Genomic DNA, 24,041 nt, shown 5'->3' with positions numbered 1-24,041 from the left:
AAAAAAAGCCCAAACTTCCCAGCTTCTCTTGCTATTCAGTACAGCAGGGAACTAATTTACTAATTGATAATCAGTAAGGTACAAGGGAAAATGCTATATGGGATTTCAGAGAAGTCTCTTAAAATAGAGAAAGTATACCTATTTCTATCATCCTCCTTGTGTTTGCCTGGGATGTCAGTGCGAGGTTGGAGCTCAGGCAGTCTTCTTGGTTCATGAGGTGAGGATGGTGGCAGAGCATGAGGGTAGGTGCATGTGTGTGAACCCGAGTCGAGGCAGACCTGATGTCTACCTTCAGAGAGACCAACGAACCACTGAACTCCTAAACAACACTCAAGAAACTCCTTTTTTAGCCAATGTTACTTTCAACACTTTATTTGTAGCATAACCTCACCCTTAATGATCAATATATCTACCAATGTCATTATGCTAAAGGTTTATATTATACAACTAGGTGAGGCTCAGAATTATTGCCTATATTTAACAGATGAAAAAAACTAAGGATTGTACATGTCCAAGTCAGAAATTCCAGTTTAGACTCCGGAACTTACAACATCCCTGTACATTGTGGGAGTGAATCTCTCCTTTATGCCTTTAGCTAAATCTCTTAATCTTTTTAAAATCCCCTTTTAAAATTAAGATTAAAACCTCTGCCTACTCTGTATACTACTGTGAGGACAAGTGGCTTTATTGTTGTGTAACCCACAGAGTCCCGGGGAAATAATCGCTCTCTAATTCATGTATGCAATCAAACTACTAAAATGTCCCCACAACATAGTTAGCAATTGTTCAGAAGACTTAACTTCTAGCACAGTCCAAAGGAACTGGTTTATACTGTCCTATTGAAACCAGTTTACAAAATCAAACTCCAAATCACTAATTAGCTTCCTGTTCTAGCAATCTCTTCTGTGTGGCACAGCACTGGGCTGGACTGGGTCTACCCACTTGGGTCCCAGTTTTGCCTGGTCCCCCTGTGCTTGCCTTTTAAGGATGCTGTCTGCTGTCAAGGAATGGTGGCATTGCACATGCTGTGGGGTACTGACTCAGGAAAATATCTCTTGGCCCATAATCTACAAGCAGTTCAACTGAGTTGCCTGCAAAAGGACTTTGCAATTTTAGAAAAGGGATCTGAGTATGTTGTCCTAAGGTTTTATTGCATGTTTTTTTTTTTTTCTTCTCATTTTCAAAAGTAATCACTGGGAGTTGCTTCAGCACTTGAGATCACCTATAAGATCCTGGAATCCTGTACAAACAGTGAGGCTAAAAAGGCTCAGTGGTTTCACCCTAGAGTCAAAAAAGCCCAGACTGTCAATCAGAGAAGACTAAAGAATCACTTTAGCAAATCACACAATCCCTCTAAGTTCTGGTTTTCTCCTTAGCTGCAGAAATGTTTCAAGGAGATAATTTGTGTGCTCAGCTTCCTGTTGCTGGTGTAATGATTTACCGAAAACTCTGGGGCCTACACTCAGGCAAATGTATTCTCAAATGTTCTGGAGGTCAGAAGTCCAGTCTAGTTCTCAGTGAGCCAATATCAAGGTGTTAGCAGAGCCTAGCTCCTTCCCAAGGCTCTAGAACCTTCTGTGCTCCGTGGGACTGTTGGTAGAATTCAGTCCCCGGAGGTCATGAAGCCAAGGCCCTGTTCCTGTGCCAGTGGTGCCTACTACAACCTACAATCCAGCCACACGCATGATGATCCTTCTTGTACCTCCCATCTGTCTGGGATCATCACATCTTTGAACATTACATCTCCTTGGCCATCCTTCTGTCCTCCTCTTCCTCCTTTAAGGACTCAGGTGAGTTTGGACCCATACAACTAACTCAAGTTAATCTTTCTATCTGAAAGCTTACCTTTTACCACTTGCTGTAACATAGCCACATGGTTTCAACCTATGGACACGGGCCCTTCGGGGTTGTTATTGTGCTATCGCAAGCTGGGAGCACAGTATCTGGCAGATAGTAAGTACTTAATAAATAGTAATAACGGCTAGGACATATGCTTATTCTCTGCCAGGGATTGATCTCAGTGCTTTATGAATATTTATGCAGTTTGTCCATATAATCTTCTCAACATGAGACATAAACTGTCATCATTTCCACTAACAAATGAGGCCCAGAAAGATGGGGTCACTTCACTGAGCTAGTAAAAGGCAGAAGGAAAATGCGAGGCCAGCCCTGGGGCTCTTGAATTGTGCTTTTAACTCAGCTCATTCTACCTCTTCATTTCAATGCTATTATACAAACCAGTAAGCCTTGGCTGAAAGGAAACACCTGTGTTGTGTATGATTCAGCACAGGGGCCAGCAGCGTGTGTGTGTGTGTGTGTGTGTGTGTGTGTGTGTGTGTGTATAGATCTCTGCACAGTCTATTGTGTTTTCATCTGCTCTTTGTTCTGCATGATGCTGCCTTGCTTCTGGGGCTGGCACTCCTTTACCGTTCTGGTTGGTTCTCCCCAGAGGACTGGGGAAGAAACCCCTTGCTACAAGACAGCCTTCTATATGGGTAGAAATTAGATGAGGGGTTGTCTGTTTCTAGACTCCACCAACATGCGACTGTCACCATGAGAGTATCAGAGAACAAAACTACCACTGTGCTGATTCTTGAACACCTCCTGGCCCACTGAGATGCTATGGTACTGAGGCTCATGTGGAAGACCTGCTGTGACCTTACGGAATATGAAAAGGAAGTTGGCGGCCACTTGTGTGGACAAGAGAATACCTTTCTTGCTCTTGCACCACTGTGTCCCCCTTCTTCCAGAAAGACAGCGCCCTGGGGGAGGCCCTGGGTTTACAGTCCAGGCTCACCAGACTGCCCACCTGGGCCTGAACCAACTTCTTCATGGGATTCTTTGAAAAATCCGGAGCAGAGGCTGAAAAGAATGTAAGAAGAGAGAGAATGAGAGATCATCGATTTAATGAGCACTGGATCATGTTTTTAACTTCCTGTAAATCTGAAAGGTTGACAGTACAGCCGTGTTTAGATTTAACGTGACAGGCATGATGTTGGCACCAGATTTATTTGATTTATGGTGCACCACTCACGGGGTTTCACTGTTAAAAAAGAAATGTGTGCTATGGTGTTTGGGGCAGGCCCTAAATCTTGAAACAATTACTTTATGTAGGAATTTTTAATATTGACTGTAAAGGCTTTAAAATAGCTCACTGAACTAAAGGAGATCACTTAGTACAGAAAACTTTTAAAAGCTCATCCCATGAAGACGGGGTTAGGACTTATCTCTGCTGACTTCCAGAGCACAGCACTTGGATAACCATTTGTGCAGAGGCAGTCTTGTGCACTGTACAAGTGCTGGCAGCCTCTCTGTCCTCCGTCCACCAAATGCTAATATCACACAAGGGCCCCATCCCTCCCGCTACTTACAACCACCAATACTATCTCCAGGCATTTCCACATATACTTTGGAGCAAGACTGTGTTCTGTTGAAAGTCAATGAGCTACCCCATCAGGGCCTTATTGCCCTCTGGCCATAAGGATTGGTTAGTGATAAGCAGATAGATGCATAATGACTCAAATCAGGCTACCTGAGGCCACTGACCGCAGGGCTATGGCTTGAGCTTAAGCTATTAAGAAAGCCATCATTTTTTTTCCCCATGGATTGACTATGATAATAAACTCAATTTCTTGGGAAACTTCACATGGAACCTAATACCCATGATGATATTTGCACCCTAGATCAAGTTAGGCTGAAATCTGCAGTCTCCATTTAACTTGCATAGACTGATGAACTCCTTCCTTCCTCCCCCTTTCATTCCCTCCCTCTACCTCCCTTCCTTCTTTCCTTGCCTATTTTATGCTATGCCATAACAGGATAAAATGTTGAATTTTCCATCATTTGCAATGTAAGTGTCCTTTGGGAAAACTGTCCTAAACATGATAAAACATATCATTTCTCCTCTTATATCTTGTGCAACAAGAAGAAAAGAATTCATGATTCAGTTAGTGAAACCTTGGCTAATTAAGGCTTCAGTATGTCCAGTATTGGACGAGAATAAGACAAAAGCAACCCCTTTGCAATCAAATGGTATTGATTCCAATTTCGGTATTTGCTTTGATGGCCCATCAGCAGGAAAGGCCCAGATCACTTTTGCGTTAAGAAGCATTTCTTCACCATAAACCTGGAGCTGGACAGAGATGGGTCAGGCCAACACTTTCTTCCTTCTGTGGATTTACTTCAACTTTTGGTTTCTAATTTTGTCCCTCATCACTACTTTTCCTTAGAAATCATTCAAATGCATGCTTTGGTTAGAAACCCTGAATAATCATGTTTGACACTCTAAGTGTTACTAGATGCAGGAATCCAATATGTAAAGCACATATTTCAGTTTCTGACAAGAAGGGAGGATTCAAGAACAATGAAGAGCAGAGAAAATTGGTCTTACCGACAACCTTGAGTTCAGCACTGGAATAGACGAGGCCATGTTTGTTTTCTGCGATACACTGGAACATGCCAGAATCAGTCACATTTAAGTTTGATATTGTAAGGGCACCGTTTTCTATCTGTATTCTCTCCTAGACAATAACAAAAATGTCTTGCGCATGAGCAAAATTTTAGAAGAAAAAAATGAGCACTACTCACTACCATTTCAATCAGACACAACACGTCTACCTTTTCCTCAGTGTATTAAGCGGGCTCACCTGAAATTGAACCTTTTCCTTCTTTGAAAGTTGAGAGACACACTGGAAATATGAATAAGCATCATACAGCCCCAAAGTACATTAGTAAAATAAATAATAAAGCCGGAAGTAAAATATGGAAGTCCTTTTATTTTTAACACATGTTAAAGTTTCAGACATTAAAGAATGTTCCATTGTATCAACTGAAAAGATTTTCACCACAGTTTTTTAAAAACCGTGTGAGTTGGAAAATTATAAGTTTATTGTATAAAAAGTGTTCTTGAAAACACACATATTTACCAGGGTTTTTAAAAGAAGTATGGATAATTATGTCTAGAAATGCAAAGGAACATAATTGGCTTAGTTAAAAAAAAAAAAAAAGAGCCAAGATTACATAGCTAGAGAGCGAAGGTGAATCAGAAAATCAGTGCTCAGGTAACAGGGCAACCGAGTAATAGATACAATTATTCTCCAGAGGCCATACAAGTTGAAAAACAGAAAAACTTTCTATATTTGATTAAAGGAAGACCTTCTCTGATTTCAATACCAAAAGCATAGTGTATTATTTTATAGACTAAGTTCACGAAACCACAAATCACCCTTAGCCAATGAAAATATGCAAAGTTGCAAATATCTTCTCATTGGCAGACTGGGTACTTGACTGGGTTATTATTCTCCATTCATTCCACTCCTGAGATACAAAGGAAAAGAGTGAAAACCACCAGTCACTTTTGGTAGTGGGAACTAGAGAAAGCATTCAGGTAACACAGAGCAGGCTGAGGGCAGATTGACAGGCAGGCTGTCTTACCTCAAGAACCAGGGCATCTCCATTCTTCAACCACCGGTAGGAGGGCTTGGGCTTTCCACTTGCCCGACATTCCCAATAAAGACTCTCCTCCACAGCCATTTCCACGTCTTTTATGAGCTGAACCAAATGAGGCTTTGCTGTAAAGTAAACAGCAAATAAAAAATAAAAGCCTTATCCAGGTAAATATAAATGAATATTAGGCTCCAGGTAACAGATTAAAGTGACCAGGAAGACAGAATCATATTTAATACACTAAGTATCTAATGAGTGGACGTATAAAATTTGAAGATGGATGCTGCAATCTCTCATTCCTTAAGCCAAATTCATTAAGCTTCTAATTCAGTTTTCCAAACTCTGCGATCTGTATGATATTCTTCAGGTTTCTATTAATAGAGAATAATGCAGGTACACAAAGTTGATTTTTTTAAGTGTATTTCTGAATCATGAGATCACAAGTAATGACAACTTAATAAGTGATTGACGGTAAAATGCTGGTCTTCATTAGGAACTAAATATTAATTTTCATAGGAAAGAAATTTCTATAACTGAGTAAAACAATTTCCATCAAGTTAGAAATAACTCATAATTAAATACAAACCAGTGAACATCTCAGGAACCTCTGAGTGAATTAAAATGAAACAGCAAAAGATGGATAAATTGGTTTCACTTGAATCATGTGATATTTTCACCGGAAAGAGAAGAAACTGATGCAACTTTAAATTATGTATGCAAATCAGTTGGATAGAGTAGATTAATCATTTCCATTTATGTTTTACAAGGTATTTGGAAATACTTTTTACAGATGAAAGCAATGTGCCACTTGCCATGGAAGCCACTCGATATACACAGTGTATTCCGCCAAGTCTCAACTTGCAATCTCGATCCCAAACTGGGAGGTGAGATGTCTTACTGGTTTCACTTTGCATTATGCATGTGATGTGTACTGTGGAGTCGTATTTGCATTCCCCATATGGAGGAACAGTTTATCTATTTCTATTTAATTGCGACCATGGGAAGATTTGTCTCTCCATTTCTATCTCATAAAATTGCTTTTTTTGTAAATGAAATTGAAATGAAACTAGGGCTATTTAGCTTTTACTAAAAATGTACCGCCCTAAGTTTTTCCTTGTTTATTTTTTGTTGTTTTGTTTTTGTTTTTTATCTGTTTTATATAAAACTACTTGCCCAATATGAAGTATAGTTCAGTCCAAAATCACTGCTCTCCACTTTATATTACAACACGTTTTCCTTTTTCAGGAATTACCATGCTGAAATGGAATGAGATCTCAAATAAACTCAGGGGTAAGATTTTGACAGAGATTTGAGTTTCCAGCAAAAATTTCCAAGCAATGTCCATATTAGTATTCTTCTTCTCCAAAAGGGAGGATCATTTGCTGGACCAAGCCAACCGTGGGATTATAACTGTCACATTAATCACAGTTTCCTCCTTTATCCATCACATGAGATCCAAATATTTTATCAGACCACGTTTTACATGAAATATTAGAACAGACAGAGAACTACATGGCATTTATTGAATGCACAATCTTAGTCTTCTAAAATGGAAACTTCCATGAAACTCTCTATGTCTTTAATTTCTGATTTATTTCTTAGGTACATATCACATTATCTATAAAACAGACTAAAGCAAGAGTCTACCTTCTTTATAAAGTACAGCAGATGCTATTGGTTTTCTATTGTGCATTATTTTCTTCTTTTTCTTATTTCTAAAATAACCTCATGTTTTCATTCTCTCTCTGCTTCACCTTTCCCATAAACCCCAAGGAAACTCCACCTTTCACTGTGTCCCAGACATCTTACATCATCTAATTCAGTTTCCCTTACAGTGACTGTTTTATGGGTAAACATGCAGCCAAAGGGATCTGAGGAGCAGGTGGCTAGACACCTCATCCCTCCCGCCACTGGTCTGCTCCTCACTGTTGGTGGCCATTTTGGATTATAGCAGATGCCAACTTGTGGAAAAAGGAAAAGGACAAATGAGGAAAGAGAAGTAAAAATAAGAGACTGAGCCACAGTCTGATGACAAATTCCTGTTTCCCGTCATCTGAGACATATAGTGCTTTATGATTGAGGCAGGGATTCTGCTACAGAGGGGTAAAGACACCGCTGAAACACGAAGACAGCTGGACTTTGCTGTGCACTCTCTCCACGGTCACTTCTTTTCCTGGGAGGGAGCAAAAAAAGACACTAGCCTACGTAGGAACAAAGGTGACTTCCTTTGTGGGGGCTTTTGAGCTGTACAGCCAGGTAAGTTAGGTGCTCATCTTCTCCTTACCACCTCCACCATTTCCACATTGTCCCACCAACTGAGACCTGGACACCTGAGATGCTTCCCTCCATACCCAACTCCTTGTGTCAAAGAAGAGACACTCACAAGACAGAAGGACTTGCGCTACTAGTTCAGGTCTGAGTTTCATCTCTGACAGATCATAAAAGCTCAAGGCAACATAACAAGTATGGATCTCGTCAGAGCTGTTGCTTTCACAGACTTCAGATTTTTGATGGGGACCTGAGAAGCCCTACCATTTCAGTAACTGTCTGTGTACCCCGCTCGTCCCTGTAACATCCCCGCGTGTTAACCAGGTGGGCACTGCACACTGCTTCAGTTCTCAGTTTCCAAAACAAATAGACCATAATGCAATTTACCTTTCACAAAATTGGTGAATGCGCACTAGTTTTTACAATGTCTCTAATGATTAAATTGCAAATTCGTATTCAATGAGCTTACATTTATACGTATTTTACAGATGCAATTTGTAAAATCATGTATTTATACTTTCTAAATCATATTTTCATCAAAACCAAGGGGCTTGTATTTTTTTTTAAACAAAAGGAAATTGGAAATGAATTTTGAAAAGAAAAAGACAATCTAATTTTCCTCCAAAGAGACTCCAAATAAGGGTAACATTATTATTCTTTCCTTATCCAAATTGAGCAGTACATCAAATAAATGTGATTACAAATTAAAGGCAGCAAATAGAGTACAAATACATTATTGTACAGGACCAAATAATACTGATAAACTCAACAAGATTCTGAGTTTATTTGGATTCTCTGATACAGTAATTGTAATTCTTCCCAGTAGGCAATTTTTTCTGCTTAGAAAAAGACAAGAAAGAAAGATATAAAACCTCCTTTCATAGAGAAGAGAGCAGACAGAAAGGAGATCTCTCTCTAATGTATTAAGGGTATGAAAGGTCATTCTTAAAAAAGTATAAAATACTTCATTACCATATGAATTATTTTAAAATGCAAAGGGAATAAATATCCAACCTATTGCATATTTTTATTTCTTTTTAATTCTTTCCTGCCATGACAGATGTCCATCCTCACTGAGCAGAATAAGAAAGAATAAAATGCAGAACAAGTTAAAAATGGAGATTCTGCTACAATCTCCCCACAATTTGCAAATCCAATTTGCCCAAGCCAGGGATGCTCACCATAGTAGGTGAGACGCCCTCTGGCCACATTCTTTCCTCGTGAATTCTCAGCGATGCATTCATAGGAGCCTGCATCTTCCTGCTGGAAGGTAGGGATTTCAAGCAAACCATTGAACTTCCTCAATTTGATTTTGCTGGGGAAAGGCATCCCATCACTTCTTCTCCAGTTAATCTGGGGTACAGGGCTAAGAAGAAAATCATCAATTGGTTTGCTATTGTCTGGAAGCCTTTTGGACTTGAAAAAAGAAAGCTTTGGTTAAGATAGATCCAAAGTGGTGGGTTTCAAATGTATAACATTCCAGTTTTCACTTACACACATGAGGCCAAAAGATTTAACCCTTGAAGTTGATATTTTGACAAAAATAAACTGCATTTTTCTTGACTAAATTCATGATTTACAGGAAAAAACAAAAAATGAAGCCTAAAATATATAATACAACAAATGGACACGAGAAAGAACACCATTTTAGTTCATGAAATTAGGCAGGCATGGTAATTTTCCTCCAAATTATCTTGAAAACTTCAAATTACATTATATATGTATACTATATATGCATATTTTTTCCTGCATTATTTCCTTCCTTCTAAAGGTAAGTAAATTTTAGAAGTAAAGGGGAGCCTGTCACAATCCACCCCAATCTCCTACAGCAACCCAGTGGCACAGAAGGAACATAACAAAACTTACTTTCCAAGGGCAAAACATTCCAATTTCACAGTTGAACCTTTAGCTGCCGGGAGAGTTTCTGGAAACTGAACTTCAATTTTGGGCTCGTATTCACCCATCACACCTGTGAATCCAGAATATTAAGTTGATAGTGCTGCCTTTGAAATTGCCTTGTTTTCTTAAATAAAACTTTATTTTGCTCCATGGGGAACTGGCTTTTTGCGGTGATTTAAGTTACTCACTGGTGCTAACCTGGCTCAAACATGCAACATTAATAAGCACTTAAGAACTTGGAATTCTCAGATTCATAAGTATTTACAAGTTGTCCCATTACAGGGAACACTGTGCATTTTATACTGTAGAAAATGGGAGGCTTCTGTCACTCTGTATTCAATGTGGACATTTGTAGTCAAACTGAAATAAACAATGAATGCATTGAGACTTCCTGAAACTTCCTAAGGAACAAAAATTATAGTGGAAAATTTACTTCATGGTACCCCAGTAGCATAGACACCAACCTTAAACTTATTAAATGGCTCCCTGGAGTCAAGAAATAGTGACTTAATAAACAGGAGAGGTCAAACTCAATTTTAAGGGCCTGGAAGGTGTTTCCATACTGTGTGTTCTGGCATTGTGCCCTATTAGATGTGACTTAGTTAAAATGGGTCCCTAGCTAAGGGGCAGCAAATCTGCTCCCACTGCTGCTCACAGACTCTTAAAACAGCAGCCATGGAGGTGTTGATGAAGCAGATTTTTAATTTTGTTTTTCAGTGATGCCTTTTAATCTCTAACAAAATACTCAGCGCTTTAGGAACCTCCAGCAGGCAAGTCAGAGCAGGTGACTTCCTGGGCTTGATGGGAACAAAACCTGGGTCCCAGCTCTGGGTCCTCAGGCCTGCTTCAATGCTCCCCTGCTGCCATCTTGAAATTCTTCATGATCTTTAAATGAGGAAGCCCTGTTCCATTTGGCAGTGGTCTCTGAAAGCTATGGAGGAGGTCCTGAGTAAGGATTATGTAAAGGACCTAGGGTTTATGTAATTATTTCTGTCACCTACTCATCAATAATCTTTGCCCCTTCTGAGTGATAATTTTTCCAGATATAGTTCTCACTTTTCCTAGCTTGCTTCTGCCTGTAGTCAGGACCCTATTTGCAGTCAGAGGACACTGAAACATTTCCTACCATCAGAGCGCAGCATCAGAGGAGTTGGGGAGCCCAGCACTCTGGCATGTGTCACCATATTTGTCACTACGCAGGTGTAATTCCCCACATCAGATGGCTCCACCTTGGCAATGTAGAGATGCCCTGTCTCTTGAGAGACAAATCTCCGACTATCTTCTTCAACAAATGATGGATATTCATTGAAGATCCAGGCATAGGATAGTTCTAACAAAATTTGGGGAGAGAGAAATAAATTCCATGATTAAAGTCAGTTTCTCACAGGAGACCTGAAATATACACAATTACCTTCCTTCAAAGGCATGCTGGGTGGTTTTGCTGTGGTTCCAGAAGAGAAAGAGATGAAATGATTCTGCATTCCTTCTCTGCTATGATGGAAACAATTGATCAGCATCCTCTGGGAGCCATGATATTGCTCTCAGCACCACCTCTACTCCACAGGCCTCCTAACCAGCCTCTGGCCTAGGTCTTCCTCCCTTTTAGCCTGTACTTCTGTACTGTGCATTCTATGCTATTTCAAAATTACCAACAGAATCAAGGCAATTCTGACATCAATCTTTGCACAACTTTCTATCTTCTTGGGAATAATGCATAATTGCTTAACCTCAGTAGGAGTCCCTTCAGGGCCAAGTCCTTGCTCAAAGCCTCTCAAATCCTCTCTTTTTGTTTCCTTCACTTTCAACATTGTTATTGTTTGGATGTGCAGTGCCCTCCCAAAGTCCTAACTTAATGCAGACATATTCAGAGGTAAAATGACTAGATTGTCAGAACTGCAACCTTAACCATCCATCTTACTTTTGATGGACTGACTGGGTGGTCACTAGGCAGGTGGGGCAGGGCTAGAGGAGGTGAGTCGCTGGGGGTATGCTGTGGAAGAGTATATCTTCTTTGCAGTAGCTTCCCCCTGCCTTCTCTCAGCTTCCTGGCTACCATGAAAGAAGAAGTACCTCTCCACCAAGTTCTGCCCATCTCAGGCTCAGAGCAGCCTCTAGAACTGTGAGTCAAAATTAACTTTCCCTCCTCTAAGTTGTTCTTGTCAGATATTTTGATCACAGTGACAGACACCTGATTAACAAACACCAAACCACATTCTGCTGACTTCCACAGGGTCTGCAAAAATTTCTCTCCAACATCAGGAATCAACTCCTCAAGGAAGATTTCCTTAAAGGTCCTTATCTCAGTTGGGCACCTACATAGGGCAACCCAAGGTATCTTTCAGGGAATGCATTTATCACCGGAGAAGTCATGATCTATTTACTTATCTGTCTTCCTATCATGTGATAAACAAGTAATGCTAATTTTACTCCAACTGTTCCTCTTTCTCCTCAAATTAGGAGTGGAAGTCAGTCATCAGGCTTCATTTCCAAGTTTTTGAAGCATCCAAAGGCATTTAATAAGTCCTTGATCAACACTTGTTAATTAAGGATGAATTCATGCTACTGACTATGCAAGTAAAGTCTGCTATGAGTGTTTCCATGAACTTCAGGGCCTATGAAAAGCAACTTTATGCAGAAGAGCTCTTGTTCTCTGCAATAACAGGGGCTAAATAATACCATGCTGCTTGGTTCTAGTTGGCTGAGATCGTTCAGATGCCAGTGGGTATTGAAGCACAGTAGCTGTGGATGGCTCCTGGACTCCTACTTCTCTGTTCAATTTTTTTTTTTTTTTAACAGTTGTATTGACCTTACCGTATTGGTTAAATAATGTAATGTTTTCTTGAAATAATTTTTGGAAAATAGGTACAAATCAAAATAACTAATAAGTGACAAGTTCAAAGGCATTTAATGTATCATTTCAATGGTTACAGATCTTTGAATGTGGTAGGGTTAGGGACAGGAAACCATTATACAGATCAGACTGGGCCAATGTGTGCGATTTGGAGGAGAACTAGAATAAGTTGAAGCGGAGTGACAGGTGACAGTTTTGCATGAATAAAGAACAAACCTGGAAGGACAAGAGAACTCTCAGCAAAAAAGGAATAAAAGCACTGCAGGTACAGCCTAGGGCATGTGAAAGGCCAAAATGGAGAAAGCTTGCCAAGAACTTGGAAATGAAGACTGACGACTGACTTCCACTCCCAAGGCAAACATAAATGCTCAGTGTCTCCCAAGATCAGCCAATGAGCCGCGAAAGGAACGCTCAGAAATCTAGTTTTAAGGTTGAACTGATTTTTCAGTCATGTTAGTAAAGCATGTTTCATGAAGGTTTAATGAGTCAGGCACTAGGTTGTGAAATATGAAGTTGTCTACTGAGTTGTATGAAAATAAAATGTGTTGCGAGTCTCCACCCAGCAGTTACTCTCATGCCTAAACTGATTCCTATTTAACCACCGTTACAACAGTACTGAATGAACTATAAAGACAAATAATGCTGATAGAGTAGGCTGAATTTATTCTGTAACTGTTAAAACTAGCAGCTATTGTTATCTATAGCCCTCTGGGGTCTTTCTGCTGCTCTCAGTATCCAGACCTATGTAACATCCCCAATGCCCACAGCCTCACCATGCTTGAAGGGAGGCAAAGGAATGTGCTCTTCTTTCCAAAGTGTTCTGTATGTGAATCAATATGGCCGCCCTCTCTCTTTCCTGAGACAGCCAGAAACTTCTACGGCTCCCCAACATGCAACACTTTTACTGGGCATTTGGATTAAGAAGTCAACTTATTAAACTAATTTATATTAAAATGAGAACAGATGATGGAGAGAACTCACAATCTGCATCAGAAAACCTACAGTCTGGTAAATGCATACAAGAGAACATCAGAGAGCAACTAGAATACAGGGACAATAGCTTTGTGCAACAAATAACCCAAATGTAATTTTAACTGAAAATATTCAACATAAAACAATATATGTAAGACTATATTTATAGGCTTTCTTTTAATTCTAAAATTAATATTGGTAATATTTAAATGTTGTTAAAGTGTTCTATTATTATAGAGATTATGATGGTTTTGTCTATATGACATAGGAATTGTTGTTAGGAAAAATAAAATGAAGAAATCACATTAAAATCATTTTGAGTTGTTCCCTAAGTGTGCATGAATACATAAATATGGAAAAAATCCAGGAGATGACTCTGGCAGACAGAGGTGTTCCACTCAGGTGTCATTTTAGGAGAACCCACCACATAGAACACAGTTGACCCTAGCCTTTGCCTGCAGTCCTGTATGGGGTGGCCACGCCCCCCAGGGTAGCGCAGAGCTTTCTGACCAGCACAGGATTTCTCCAACTGGCAGCTGTGGCTCGAGCACCCCATCACCACGGCCTTGGTGTTCTCGGAGCTGGGCAGCAGTCTTTCTTCCTGTAAGGCTTTCCTCCTCTTTCTTTGTACACAGATATGGGAACCCAGTATCTGTGAACTCAGCCTGTTTCTGTGCTGTCCCCCTCACCCTTCATAGGTACTTCTCCAGTATCTTATTTTTTTTTCTTCAAGTCTGATCCTTTAACTGCATTATGACTTCTGCTTTTAGGGAACCGAGGAGATAAAGGTTGCTGAAATTGAGTCACAGACTCTTCTGTATTTGGAATGTCCCTCCCTTTGGATCTGCAGGAAACGTCCATCTGCAATGACTTCCTTTCCTAGGGATCACTTTCTCTCTTCACTTTCATCAAATTGATCACCTGTGCGCACCCCAGGCTCTCCAAACATGCACAGCCTGACCTGACTGACAGATAGATCCTGCCCTCCAGTCAAGGGAGGGTCATGGGCATCCCAGTCCACAGTAGCATCCACTGACCCTGTCCGGATGCCCCACCACAGGAAGAACAAAACAATTCTCCATTTATGGGGCCCTCACCTCTGTGGTGAGGCCCCAAACCTCCCATGTAACTTGAAAGAGCTGCTGAATAATAAAATGGTCTTCCTCTGTAACAGCCTCAGAAAACCAAGGCAGTAAAGATCCTCAGCTGGGATGAAGAAAAACTAACGTGATTTTCAGGAAAGATCAGGAGAAGAAACAGCAGAAACATGAAGAGGAGAGGAGCACTGGGGCTAGAAGCGGTCATGCTGAAATTCGAATCTGAGACGGAGGCAGGAAAGCAGAAGTAAATGCCCTTGGAGTGCTGGGAACAATGAGGTAAACGTTTGAGAGAGAGTTTGGGCCTAATGCTGGTGTGGCAAAGACAGTATCTGCCCCAGAAGTCCACATTCTATCCCTGAAACCTGGGAACCTGTAACCTGGCACGGCAAGAGGGACACTGCAAATGGAATTAAAATAAGGAGGTTGAGATGGGAAGATTGTCTTGGACTTCATTGGAAGGTCAAATGTGATACTAAGGGTCCTTAAAGAGAAAGGCAGGGTATTTAAGGCCAAAGAAAAAAAGGATATACAGAAAGAAGTAGGCAAGGGAGTCAGAGAGGCATCTCAAGTGTTGTGACCTGGGATTGAAGACAATGGGAAAAGCCATGAGTGAAAAACTGAAAGTGGCCTATGGAGGCCAGAAAAGACCAGGGTCTAAATCTCCAAAAGGAGAGTGGCCCTGCCACCTCCGGACACCTCGATGTTAGTGCCATTCACCCCTGTTGGACCTCTGTTCTCCAAAACTGTAACACAATAAATGTGAGTTTTTATAAGTGACTAAGTTTACAGTAATTGGTTACAGTAATGACAGGAAACTAACATAAATGATACCAGCTAATAACAATTGAGAATTTATAATGTGCGACATACCACGCTAAATGCTCTAGATAAAAGTTACAAAGGAAAACAAATGAGCAGAGACAAAAAACTGGAGAAAGCCTGTATTGGGAAAGCCCAACCCAGAAGCAGGCAAGATCAATGTAATGCAGGGAGGGAGTATCGGAGTATTTAAAAAGAGGCAGATAGATCTCAAACTACAGCAGCTCAAACCAAATGAATTAGTGATTATTTTTTTACAGAACTTCAGACCCTTAAAGACTCATGGAAGAGAATCAAATCTGCATTTAATATGGTTTTGTGTCATGAGAGGTCTGCAGAAATTTGTAGCACCTACTTTTGTTTATAGACTTTCTCTTTGAGATGGAATGAAACATAACTTTTATGTCTTAGATCTGCACTAACTTTTCATTTATTGCCTGCATGGCAATGTTAAAATATATAGGGCCTCACTCTAAAAGCAGGTGAGAACTGTGTGATTTATTGCATTCTGAATAAAGTAAAAAGTATCTGTTATAATACTATCAGAGTTTACTTATCATAAAAATCTGCATTTGCAATAAATGTTAATTGTATACTGCAATGGAAAATATATATCACTTCAGCATTCTTTGGAGGTTTTTCAGGATCATTTTATGTACTATGATAAATAAAAAGCTGTAATAAAAATGGTAATTTTATATACTCAAATGAGCTAGACTTTACAGAACCTTTCACAACCTCTTGAGTAAATCGTAAGCACATTATGCCAAAACAACATGGCCAGTGGGCTCTCTATTAACAATGCTATGTGAATATTAGGAATATGAAATATTTTTTATTAGCTAAGAGGATTTACTGATCAAAGTCATAAATTAGGAAAATGAAGTACTGACAATCTACTTTGTAAAAGTAATATGTGATGAATGATTTCAGTTCTCTGGCCACACTCCTACCCAGGTCACTCAAATATAAAACCAGTCAGTTTAACATGAAATATGTCACTCTAGTGTTTACCTGCAGAAATATTAATACACATGCTGCTGGCACTTAAGGGTTTATTTCTAGTTCCATTACAAAATTCCATTATGAGGGAGATTTAATCCTTTGCCCAGGCATTTTCTAGAAGAAATTCTGTCAAACAAAATTGCAGTTTGGCAAAATTGTAAAAGTCACTTGGGCCATCTTCTGTGGTGCCAACTGGGAAGTCTGACCTACTTTAAAACAAGACATGTTTAAAAGTGTGTACAAGTCTGCCTGATGTCAAGATTCTTGTCACTCACATAGCTGGGAAGAGAATTCTGCTCCAGTGCTTACAGATGACACTTCCTGGGCAGAAGGTCTATTGCAGTACATATTCAACAAGCTAAAACACCATGATGGAAAATGGGAGATGACTGAAGGTTTGAAGGACAAATGGCCAGTGGTCAGGAAGACGTCTATACTGAAGGGTGAAATGTAGCTGGCCTGCTAACATGCCAGGGGGTCCTTTCAAAACCTGTTTCATAAATGGTTACTTTGGAGGCAAGATGACCATAGAGAATGGGTTGCTAGTTCAGACTATAAACATCTACCAAATCCATTCTGATCTGGACTGCCTCAAAGTCAGACTTGTGTGGGTGCTAAGATAAAGAGAACCATGAAAGGAACCGGATTTCCTTTCTTCCTTCTTCCTCACGGCTGGTGTGCACTGGTATGGCCAGGGGTCAAGACTAAACTCTTGCCTCCTTTGTAAACAAAGCATTTTGAAGCAAACTCACATGTGTTCAGTCACTCTGGTCTGCCTGTGGCTCCTTGCATGCTGTGACTGCAGAATTGAGCAGCTGTGGCGCGGACGACATGGTGGGTAAAGCTTTCAATATTTATCTGACCTTTCAAGAACTTTTCTGACCCCACTCCAGGTCAGTGTTATCTAAAGACCAAGTTAAGAGCCTGGCAATGTCCTTGCTATCCTCCGTTACCATACCAGCTCTTTTTGTTGGTGATCATGTTGTCCTGACTCCCTCAGGGAGCTCCTGCGGGTCCCCTGACATGGGAGTACTCCACAACTCCAGTCTCTGTCTCTTGTTTTAGTGACAGCCTTACTGAGCACATGTGGGCCATTCCACAGGGTCACAGACCCATCCAGTAGAGGATGCAGTATTCTGACACACTCTGTTACCACCATTTTTAGTCCCACCCTGTCTTTTAGGATTGTAGTGTTTTCTGTGGGTGCCAGCCTCATCCATCCTCCTCTGACTCTTCAAGGCACCGCCATCCCTTGTCTTTCTTTCAAATGCTTCCTGCAGGAGGCTTTGCTCTTAACAAGTGACTCCATCGCTTTCCTGGTCCCATAAGGATCTAGCAGCATCTTTGGGATGATCAAGTGAAGCTCTTTCCTCCATATTTGTTAGTGTGGAATCACAGAGAGCACATCTATAACCATTTTATGTATTTGTGTGCATACATGAATTCTTTTTCTCATAAAGGATTTATTTATTTTAAATTAACTTTCCTTTTCTAATCACCAGGTCAAGTTATATGGGTAGGATTGAGCCTGCCCTTCCCTCTTTCTCCAAGGAGATCTCAAGATGAGGTGTTGGAAGTTTGGGCCATACTCAGTGACTCTCAAAGCATGATGTTCAACAACGGCTTGAAATAAATGAGGAAGACAAGCAAAACCACTGCAAGGCATTTCGTTCCTTCCACAAGCTGCCAAAGAAATACAGCAATTGCCAAAGAAGAGACTTTAATTGTTCATAGAGAAAAATGAGAGCTGACCAGATCGACACAGAGTTACTGTGATGCTTTATGAAGACCTGGCAATTCCCTCAGGTCACAGACCCAGCAATTACTGTAATCCCCAGCCTATACATAGATGGACTTTGTGTAGAGGGAGGGGACTTCTGAAGAGAACCCCAAATGATAATAGTGGCATTTAACATAGAACACACTTTGTATTTTTTTCTATGCTTCCTCACCTTTGTTATAAAAATGCACCTTTTCCAAAGAATTCAGATTCAGTGAAAAATGGGTTAAAGCAATCTGAGAGGAGCTCCGAACCAACACAATGCAGGAGACTAGACATTTTGTTGCCAATAGCTGCCTGAACACTCAAATGAAGCATTCTGCGGTGGCACATGGTGCACCTGGCATGCACCATCTGACATGCATGTTGGTATGCACATCTCACATATTCACTAGAGCGCTGTATGGCTGGCACCTATACTTTCTTCTGTACTTATAGTGAACAATGGATGACTTTTTATAACTTCAGTGACAGTACATAACATTTTCATTTTAAGTAGAGTCCAGGAGAAAGTAAAGAATCTTACAGCTCATGGGAGTGCTAATTGGAGCCAATTATAATTTGATTGACCCGCCTTGCTATTAAAATGATATGCAAAATTTACACTGCCCTTGCAAAATGGAAATTTTCTTCAGAACAAGCTAACGAGAGGAAGCCCACCCTTTAATGAATCCAGAGGTGGTACTTTTGGGCTATAATTCCCACATCAACCCTCACAAGCTAATTCTGGAGAGGGGCTGTAGAGGGCTGCAAATGATACAAAAGAACCCTGTAGATGGGGAAAATGTGCAATAAAATAACTGAAGTAATTAAGGACTAGGGAATAAAGGAACAGCATCACAATAACTGTCCATTCCTCATTAGGTCTCATTTTCTTTTATGAAAATTTAAACTCTTTTTAAGAAATGTCATGGGGCTGAACTGTTCTCTTGCTGTGTGGCTGATTTTTTAGAGGCAGAATAAAATGTCCATTTTCAGCGGTAAATAGAAATGAGGTCATTAGCAGAAGATGAAGTCACCCTGCCACATTGTCTTCTTACCAGGGATAATAAATGACCCCTTAGGACATTGGAGAAATTTATGCTTTATTCCTGTCTTGCTTACACCCATGTATACACCCACATGGAGCACTGGCCCTCGGTATCAGTTGCACATCAAACCTTTCATCAAAGCAAATTCAGCACCATTTTAAAAGGAAGCTCCATCTTTCTGATCTAAATTTTCCAAATGACTAGATAAATAAAAGGTGATGGTTTCATTGTCAATTACACTATGGAAACAGTGCAAAAGCACCTGACTTTTAAGAAATAGTGGCTATTTAATATTTGATTAGAAAAGGGCAAGCAATTAAGCCTGAATATCTGAAATAAACATGGGAATGAGGAAAAGTGATACCCAAATAAATCAATAATAAAAAGTAATTCCTGTGTGTCCTCCTACTTAGGAGGGCTCTGTCAATGCTAATTTCTTTGGACTCAAAGGATAGGCTGGAGATTTCACACAGCATCAAGTTCAAGTCAGATACAGAAGGCACTTAACAGGCTCTGAGGAAAGTGGTAGAAAACAGAGTTGAAAAATCAGCATTTGTGCTACCTCAAGGTCTCTGCTTCTTATGCAAAGTAATAAATATGTACTCTTACACACACATTGGTTCGCTGCCCCCACAGTTTCTAGGCCTCCACTGTCTCCGCTATGCAGAGATATAAGGAAAGATCTATATCTATCTCACCATTGCACTGTAGAAATTCCTTGCAAAGTCTGGGAAACAAATGACAGCAGCACTTTCTGCAGTTTTAATAATTCAGCCCTAAGAAAAGGCTGTTGGTGTTAAACAGGATATGTGTGCATGTGTGTGACCACTCAATTTCAAATTTCTCAGAAATGTCTTATTTGTGTTGTGTTTGAACCTTATGGGAACTTTTCAGCTCTTTAATTTTAATTGACAATAACTATATATTTTTAAATGAGATATGACATGATTTTCCATAGAGGTATATAATGTGAAATGGTTAAATCAAGCTGATTACCGTATCTATTAGATCACTATCATACTTATCATAATTTATAAGTATCATAGTTATCATTAGTAAAAGTACCATATACTAAATATTTCATGGTGAGAACATTTAAAATCTACTCTTTGGGCAACTCTGAATTGTAAGATACCTTATTTTTAACAATGCAATAGATCTCAAAATCATAATCCTCTGTCTAATGGAATGAAACTTCTCTCCCTTCGACCAATCTGCCCATTCCCCTGTTTCACACGTGGTAACCCACCATTCTACTCTCTGCTCCTATAATTTCTATTTTTTAGATTCTACATATTACTGAGATCATGTAGACTTTGTCTGTCTGTGCATGGCTTATTTCACTTAGCATAAGGTCCTCCAGTTCCGAACATTCAGTTGCAAATGACAGAATTCACTTCTTCTTAAAGACGGAATGTTATTCCTTTGTGTATACATACCACATTTTCTGGTCCCTCTACCAGTTGAAGGGTGGATTCCATATCCTGGTCCTTGTGAAAGATGCTGCCATGGACATGGGAAGGTACCTCTGTCTCCAGAAATGGTCTCATTCTCATCTTTGATTGCAACTATTTACCACACTGACCAACCAGCATATCGATCAAATCTTCATACTGCTATTACTTTACATTAGATGCCTTTTTATTAATCTCTCCCTCTTTATTATACACCATAATCAATGTAAAGAATATTTTCTGGACAAGGAAAGATTCATGACTAAAGGAATGAATCTTTGTAGCATACTCACAATTTCTATTTTCTTTTTGGGAAAAAAAGAAAAATGAAAGAAATTAATTCAATTAGTAAATACAAATGTTGCTATAGTTCAGGGACAACTGTAAATAGAACCATCATACTTAATTAAATATTTGGATTGGTTTAAAAGAGTATTCTCCTTTATAACCACTGAGAGCTACTTTATAACAATTGAGAGTAACCCAGTCTCCCTTCCACTATTTGCATTGATCAGGAACAAGGAACAGTTAGATGAAACTTAGCTAGAAAATAATATGTTTCTTTTATTCTATCCACACCTTTTACTTATGAGCCTCTTGAAAATGATGGCTGTTTATATCACATGAGATTCTTTAATGTTTTTCTGATCTAAAATTGATTTCTACTAGTAGTTGTCTACTCTTGAAGTTAAAAGGGCTTTCCTTATCTCTTATTTATCAAAATTCCCCCTTATAGTTTACTAATATGTCATTTTCAGTAACAGACCAATATGCTGTGTTAGCCAATAAAGGCATATAAGTAAGAATGGGTGGCATTTGGAGGTGGGCTGTGACCAGGCAACATTGTAACTACATGGTTCTGTATAAGGCAACATTGTAACCATGGGATTCTCTAATGCTGGGTCCTGCATTGCACAAATCTCAGGCGACTGTTTCTGGCTAATGGATTAGTGACCTTTCTACTCAATTCTCAAGGAGAAAACTATTCTGATTCATGCTCTAATGCAAAAAAAAAAAAAAAGAAAATATAATGCTTCAGTATGATTTGCAAACTGTAGAGCAAGTATCCATTGAGGTAGGTAGAGTTTAAAAAAGAAAGAAAGAAAGAAAAAGAAAAGAATTCAACTTAAAATAGGCAGCTGAGCTCATTTTGTCCCAGGCAAAAAGGTTTCAAAATTCATGCCATAACTCTCAATTGTTAAAAAGGGAATGGCCTTTTAAAGTGACCCGAATATTTAATATAATCTAAGTATTGTGGTTCCATTTACAGTTGACCCTAAATTGAAGTAGTTTATATTTAGTAATTCAATTAATTCCTGTCATTTGCATTCCCCCCCAAAAGAAACAACTTAAAATAGAATGTAAAAACACCTGTGCTTTTCTTTAAAAATTTTTTTGTCGACTCCAAATATATTTACCTGAAACAATACCAAGAAAGAAAAAAAAAAAAGAACAAAGTAAAGAAAATCAATGTAACCACCTGCTCCTTCTTTCAGACATTTCTCTATAAGGCAATTCTAATAAAGGAAGCAGGCCCATTTGTGAAAAGAAAAACCATCATGCAAGTAATTTTCAACCAACAAGATGCAATGTTTTTCTATCAAGAAAAAAAAAAATAAGTAGACCTGCAGTTGAAGAGCAAAGGGCTCCACCTTGATCAAAGGCAAGAATCAGTTACCTAGGAATTCTGAACTCTTTGACATAAATGTTCACTGTTCCTCTTCCCCATGGAGGAATAGTAAACTTCATTCTATCAACTACTAATTCAATCGTGCACCTTCAATATATTTTCCCTAATGATACTGTTTTTCTCTTTTCCATAAATTCATAAGAAATAAATTGTTCTGCTGATTTCCCTTGTTTCCTTTCATTGTTTTCTTTAATATGATGTCAGGTGATATAAATATCTCTATTTTTTTTTTTTTTTTGCCAATTACAGTCAGGCAGTCTCTGGTCTACAGCATGTGACAGCATTGCCTCTATTTTAGTTGCACTGTCAAACTCAAATCCTCTGCTACAAAGAGTTTTCCCATCTTCTAGAGATCCTGTTGTTTAGGACCCTGAGAATTTTAACTGCCACACTGGTTTTGTATTGTATTTTATTTTAACAACATATCTTCTGGGCAATTTATGAGCAAGTTAATTTCTTTCACCTCTTTATTTTATTAATTCAATTAGCTGACCCTCATCTGGCAGGCAATGAACTTCATAACTTCACCTTGAGTGTGTTAAATATTTAGACTACAATGTTTCTCATCTAGTGACCTCATAGCTATGTATCGTTTCTAATGCTCATTGACACACGTCTTGCTTGGGCTTTGCTAACAATAATAAATGTATTGTTTCTCTTCAGAGAAATATTTTCAAACTTAAATTAATGAAACTATTCTTGCACCAATTTGTTCTTCAGAGGAACTATGCACAAAGGTAATGGGAATAGTCTCAGCAACAAGGATTTGGTCATCAACCCGAGGTGGCCAGATACCATGAATGGAGGCAGGGAGAAAGAACAGGAGATGTCCCTCCAAGTCTCCTTTGGGCTCCTGTAAGACATAAAAGGAAGTGCTCCACAACTTAACCAGGAAAACCAGCAAAGATAATGCCAGGTAAGAGAAATCCAGAGGGTACAAATATTGTGAGAAAGAGAGAGAGGATTGGAAGAGCTAGTCCTGGGGGCCAACATGCATGGTGTGCATTCACTGGGGACTGTGGAACTGCGAAATGACTGGAAATCCAGTGTATGGAGGATCCATATACAAGCTGTCGCTGATGGAGAGATGGAACACTCATATGTCCTATAAGATACACTGAGCACTTGCCATTTAAAATGTGTGAATTGTACTACAAATAGCAAAACCATGCCATCAATTAAAAGGTACTAAATCCAGCATATCTTTTGTAAACCATATATGTTCTCTCTGAAAAAATACAAAACATCCATGGCTAGGGGTTTAGCTCAGTGGGAGAACATTTGCTTAATATGTCGGAGTCATTCCACTGTATGAATTACTCAGCTTGATCCCCAGTCAATCAATAGCAACAATAAAAAAATTTAAAAAGAAAAATAACTAGCATTGAGTACCAATTGTGATCCAGATGATAAAATTCTTAATTTATACATATTAACTTCTTATTACTCACCAAAGTGCGTGTATTATCACCCCACTTCACAAATGAGGTAACTAATATAATGGTGGATGGCCATGCAACATAGTAGAGGATTTAAACCTAGGAAGCCTAGGTCAGACCATGAACTCCGCACAGAGCTGATTTCTCCACATAGTCACACATTCATGTGAACAATAATAAAATTTTGACACTTCAAATGAATTCATCAATTCAGAAAGGTTGGTGACAACTGGTGTTTAAGATCTTCTATATCTATTCCTTCAAAGAGTCAATCTCCTTTATTATTTT

General features: G+C 39.3%; 1 protein-coding gene and 1 long non-coding RNA gene across 6 annotated transcripts in view; one reads left to right on the top strand and one right to left on the bottom strand.

Moving 5' to 3' along the window:
* Cntn3 (contactin 3) overlaps positions 1 to 24,041 on the bottom strand; it is a 332,030-nt gene that overhangs the window by 85,396 nt on the left and 222,593 nt on the right. For 4 of the 5 annotated variants that reach the window (XM_046425549.2, XM_058573015.1, XM_058573014.1 and 1 more), the window contains 6 exons: positions 10,739 to 10,942; positions 9,580 to 9,682; positions 8,895 to 9,079; positions 5,434 to 5,570; positions 4,391 to 4,520; positions 2,712 to 2,862 (listed from right to left, as the gene is read on the bottom strand). In XM_046425549.2, the coding sequence (XP_046281505.1) occupies positions 2,712 to 2,862; positions 4,391 to 4,520; positions 5,434 to 5,570; positions 8,895 to 9,079; positions 9,580 to 9,682; positions 10,739 to 10,942 (910 nt within the window). Of the gene's footprint in view, positions 1 to 2,711; positions 2,863 to 4,390; positions 4,521 to 5,433; positions 5,571 to 8,894; positions 9,080 to 9,579; positions 9,683 to 10,738; positions 10,943 to 24,041 lie in introns of those variants that run through there. The other variant, XM_058573017.1, reaches the window with a different exon arrangement.
* LOC131423449 (uncharacterized) lies at positions 1,520 to 22,997 on the top strand. The gene is made up of 2 exons (XR_009225050.1): positions 1,520 to 1,790; positions 17,862 to 22,997. It is a non-coding gene; the product is annotated as an uncharacterized LOC131423449 (long non-coding RNA).

Source organism: Marmota monax, unplaced genomic scaffold, assembly GCF_021218885.2.
Source record: "Marmota monax isolate L192 unplaced genomic scaffold, Marmota_monax_Labrador192_F-V1.1 WCK01_AAM20220418_F8-fsc00028, whole genome shotgun sequence".
In the NCBI taxonomy this organism is placed as follows: domain Eukaryota; kingdom Metazoa; phylum Chordata; class Mammalia; order Rodentia; family Sciuridae; genus Marmota; species Marmota monax.
This window is presented reverse-complemented; position numbering and strand designations above follow the sequence as displayed.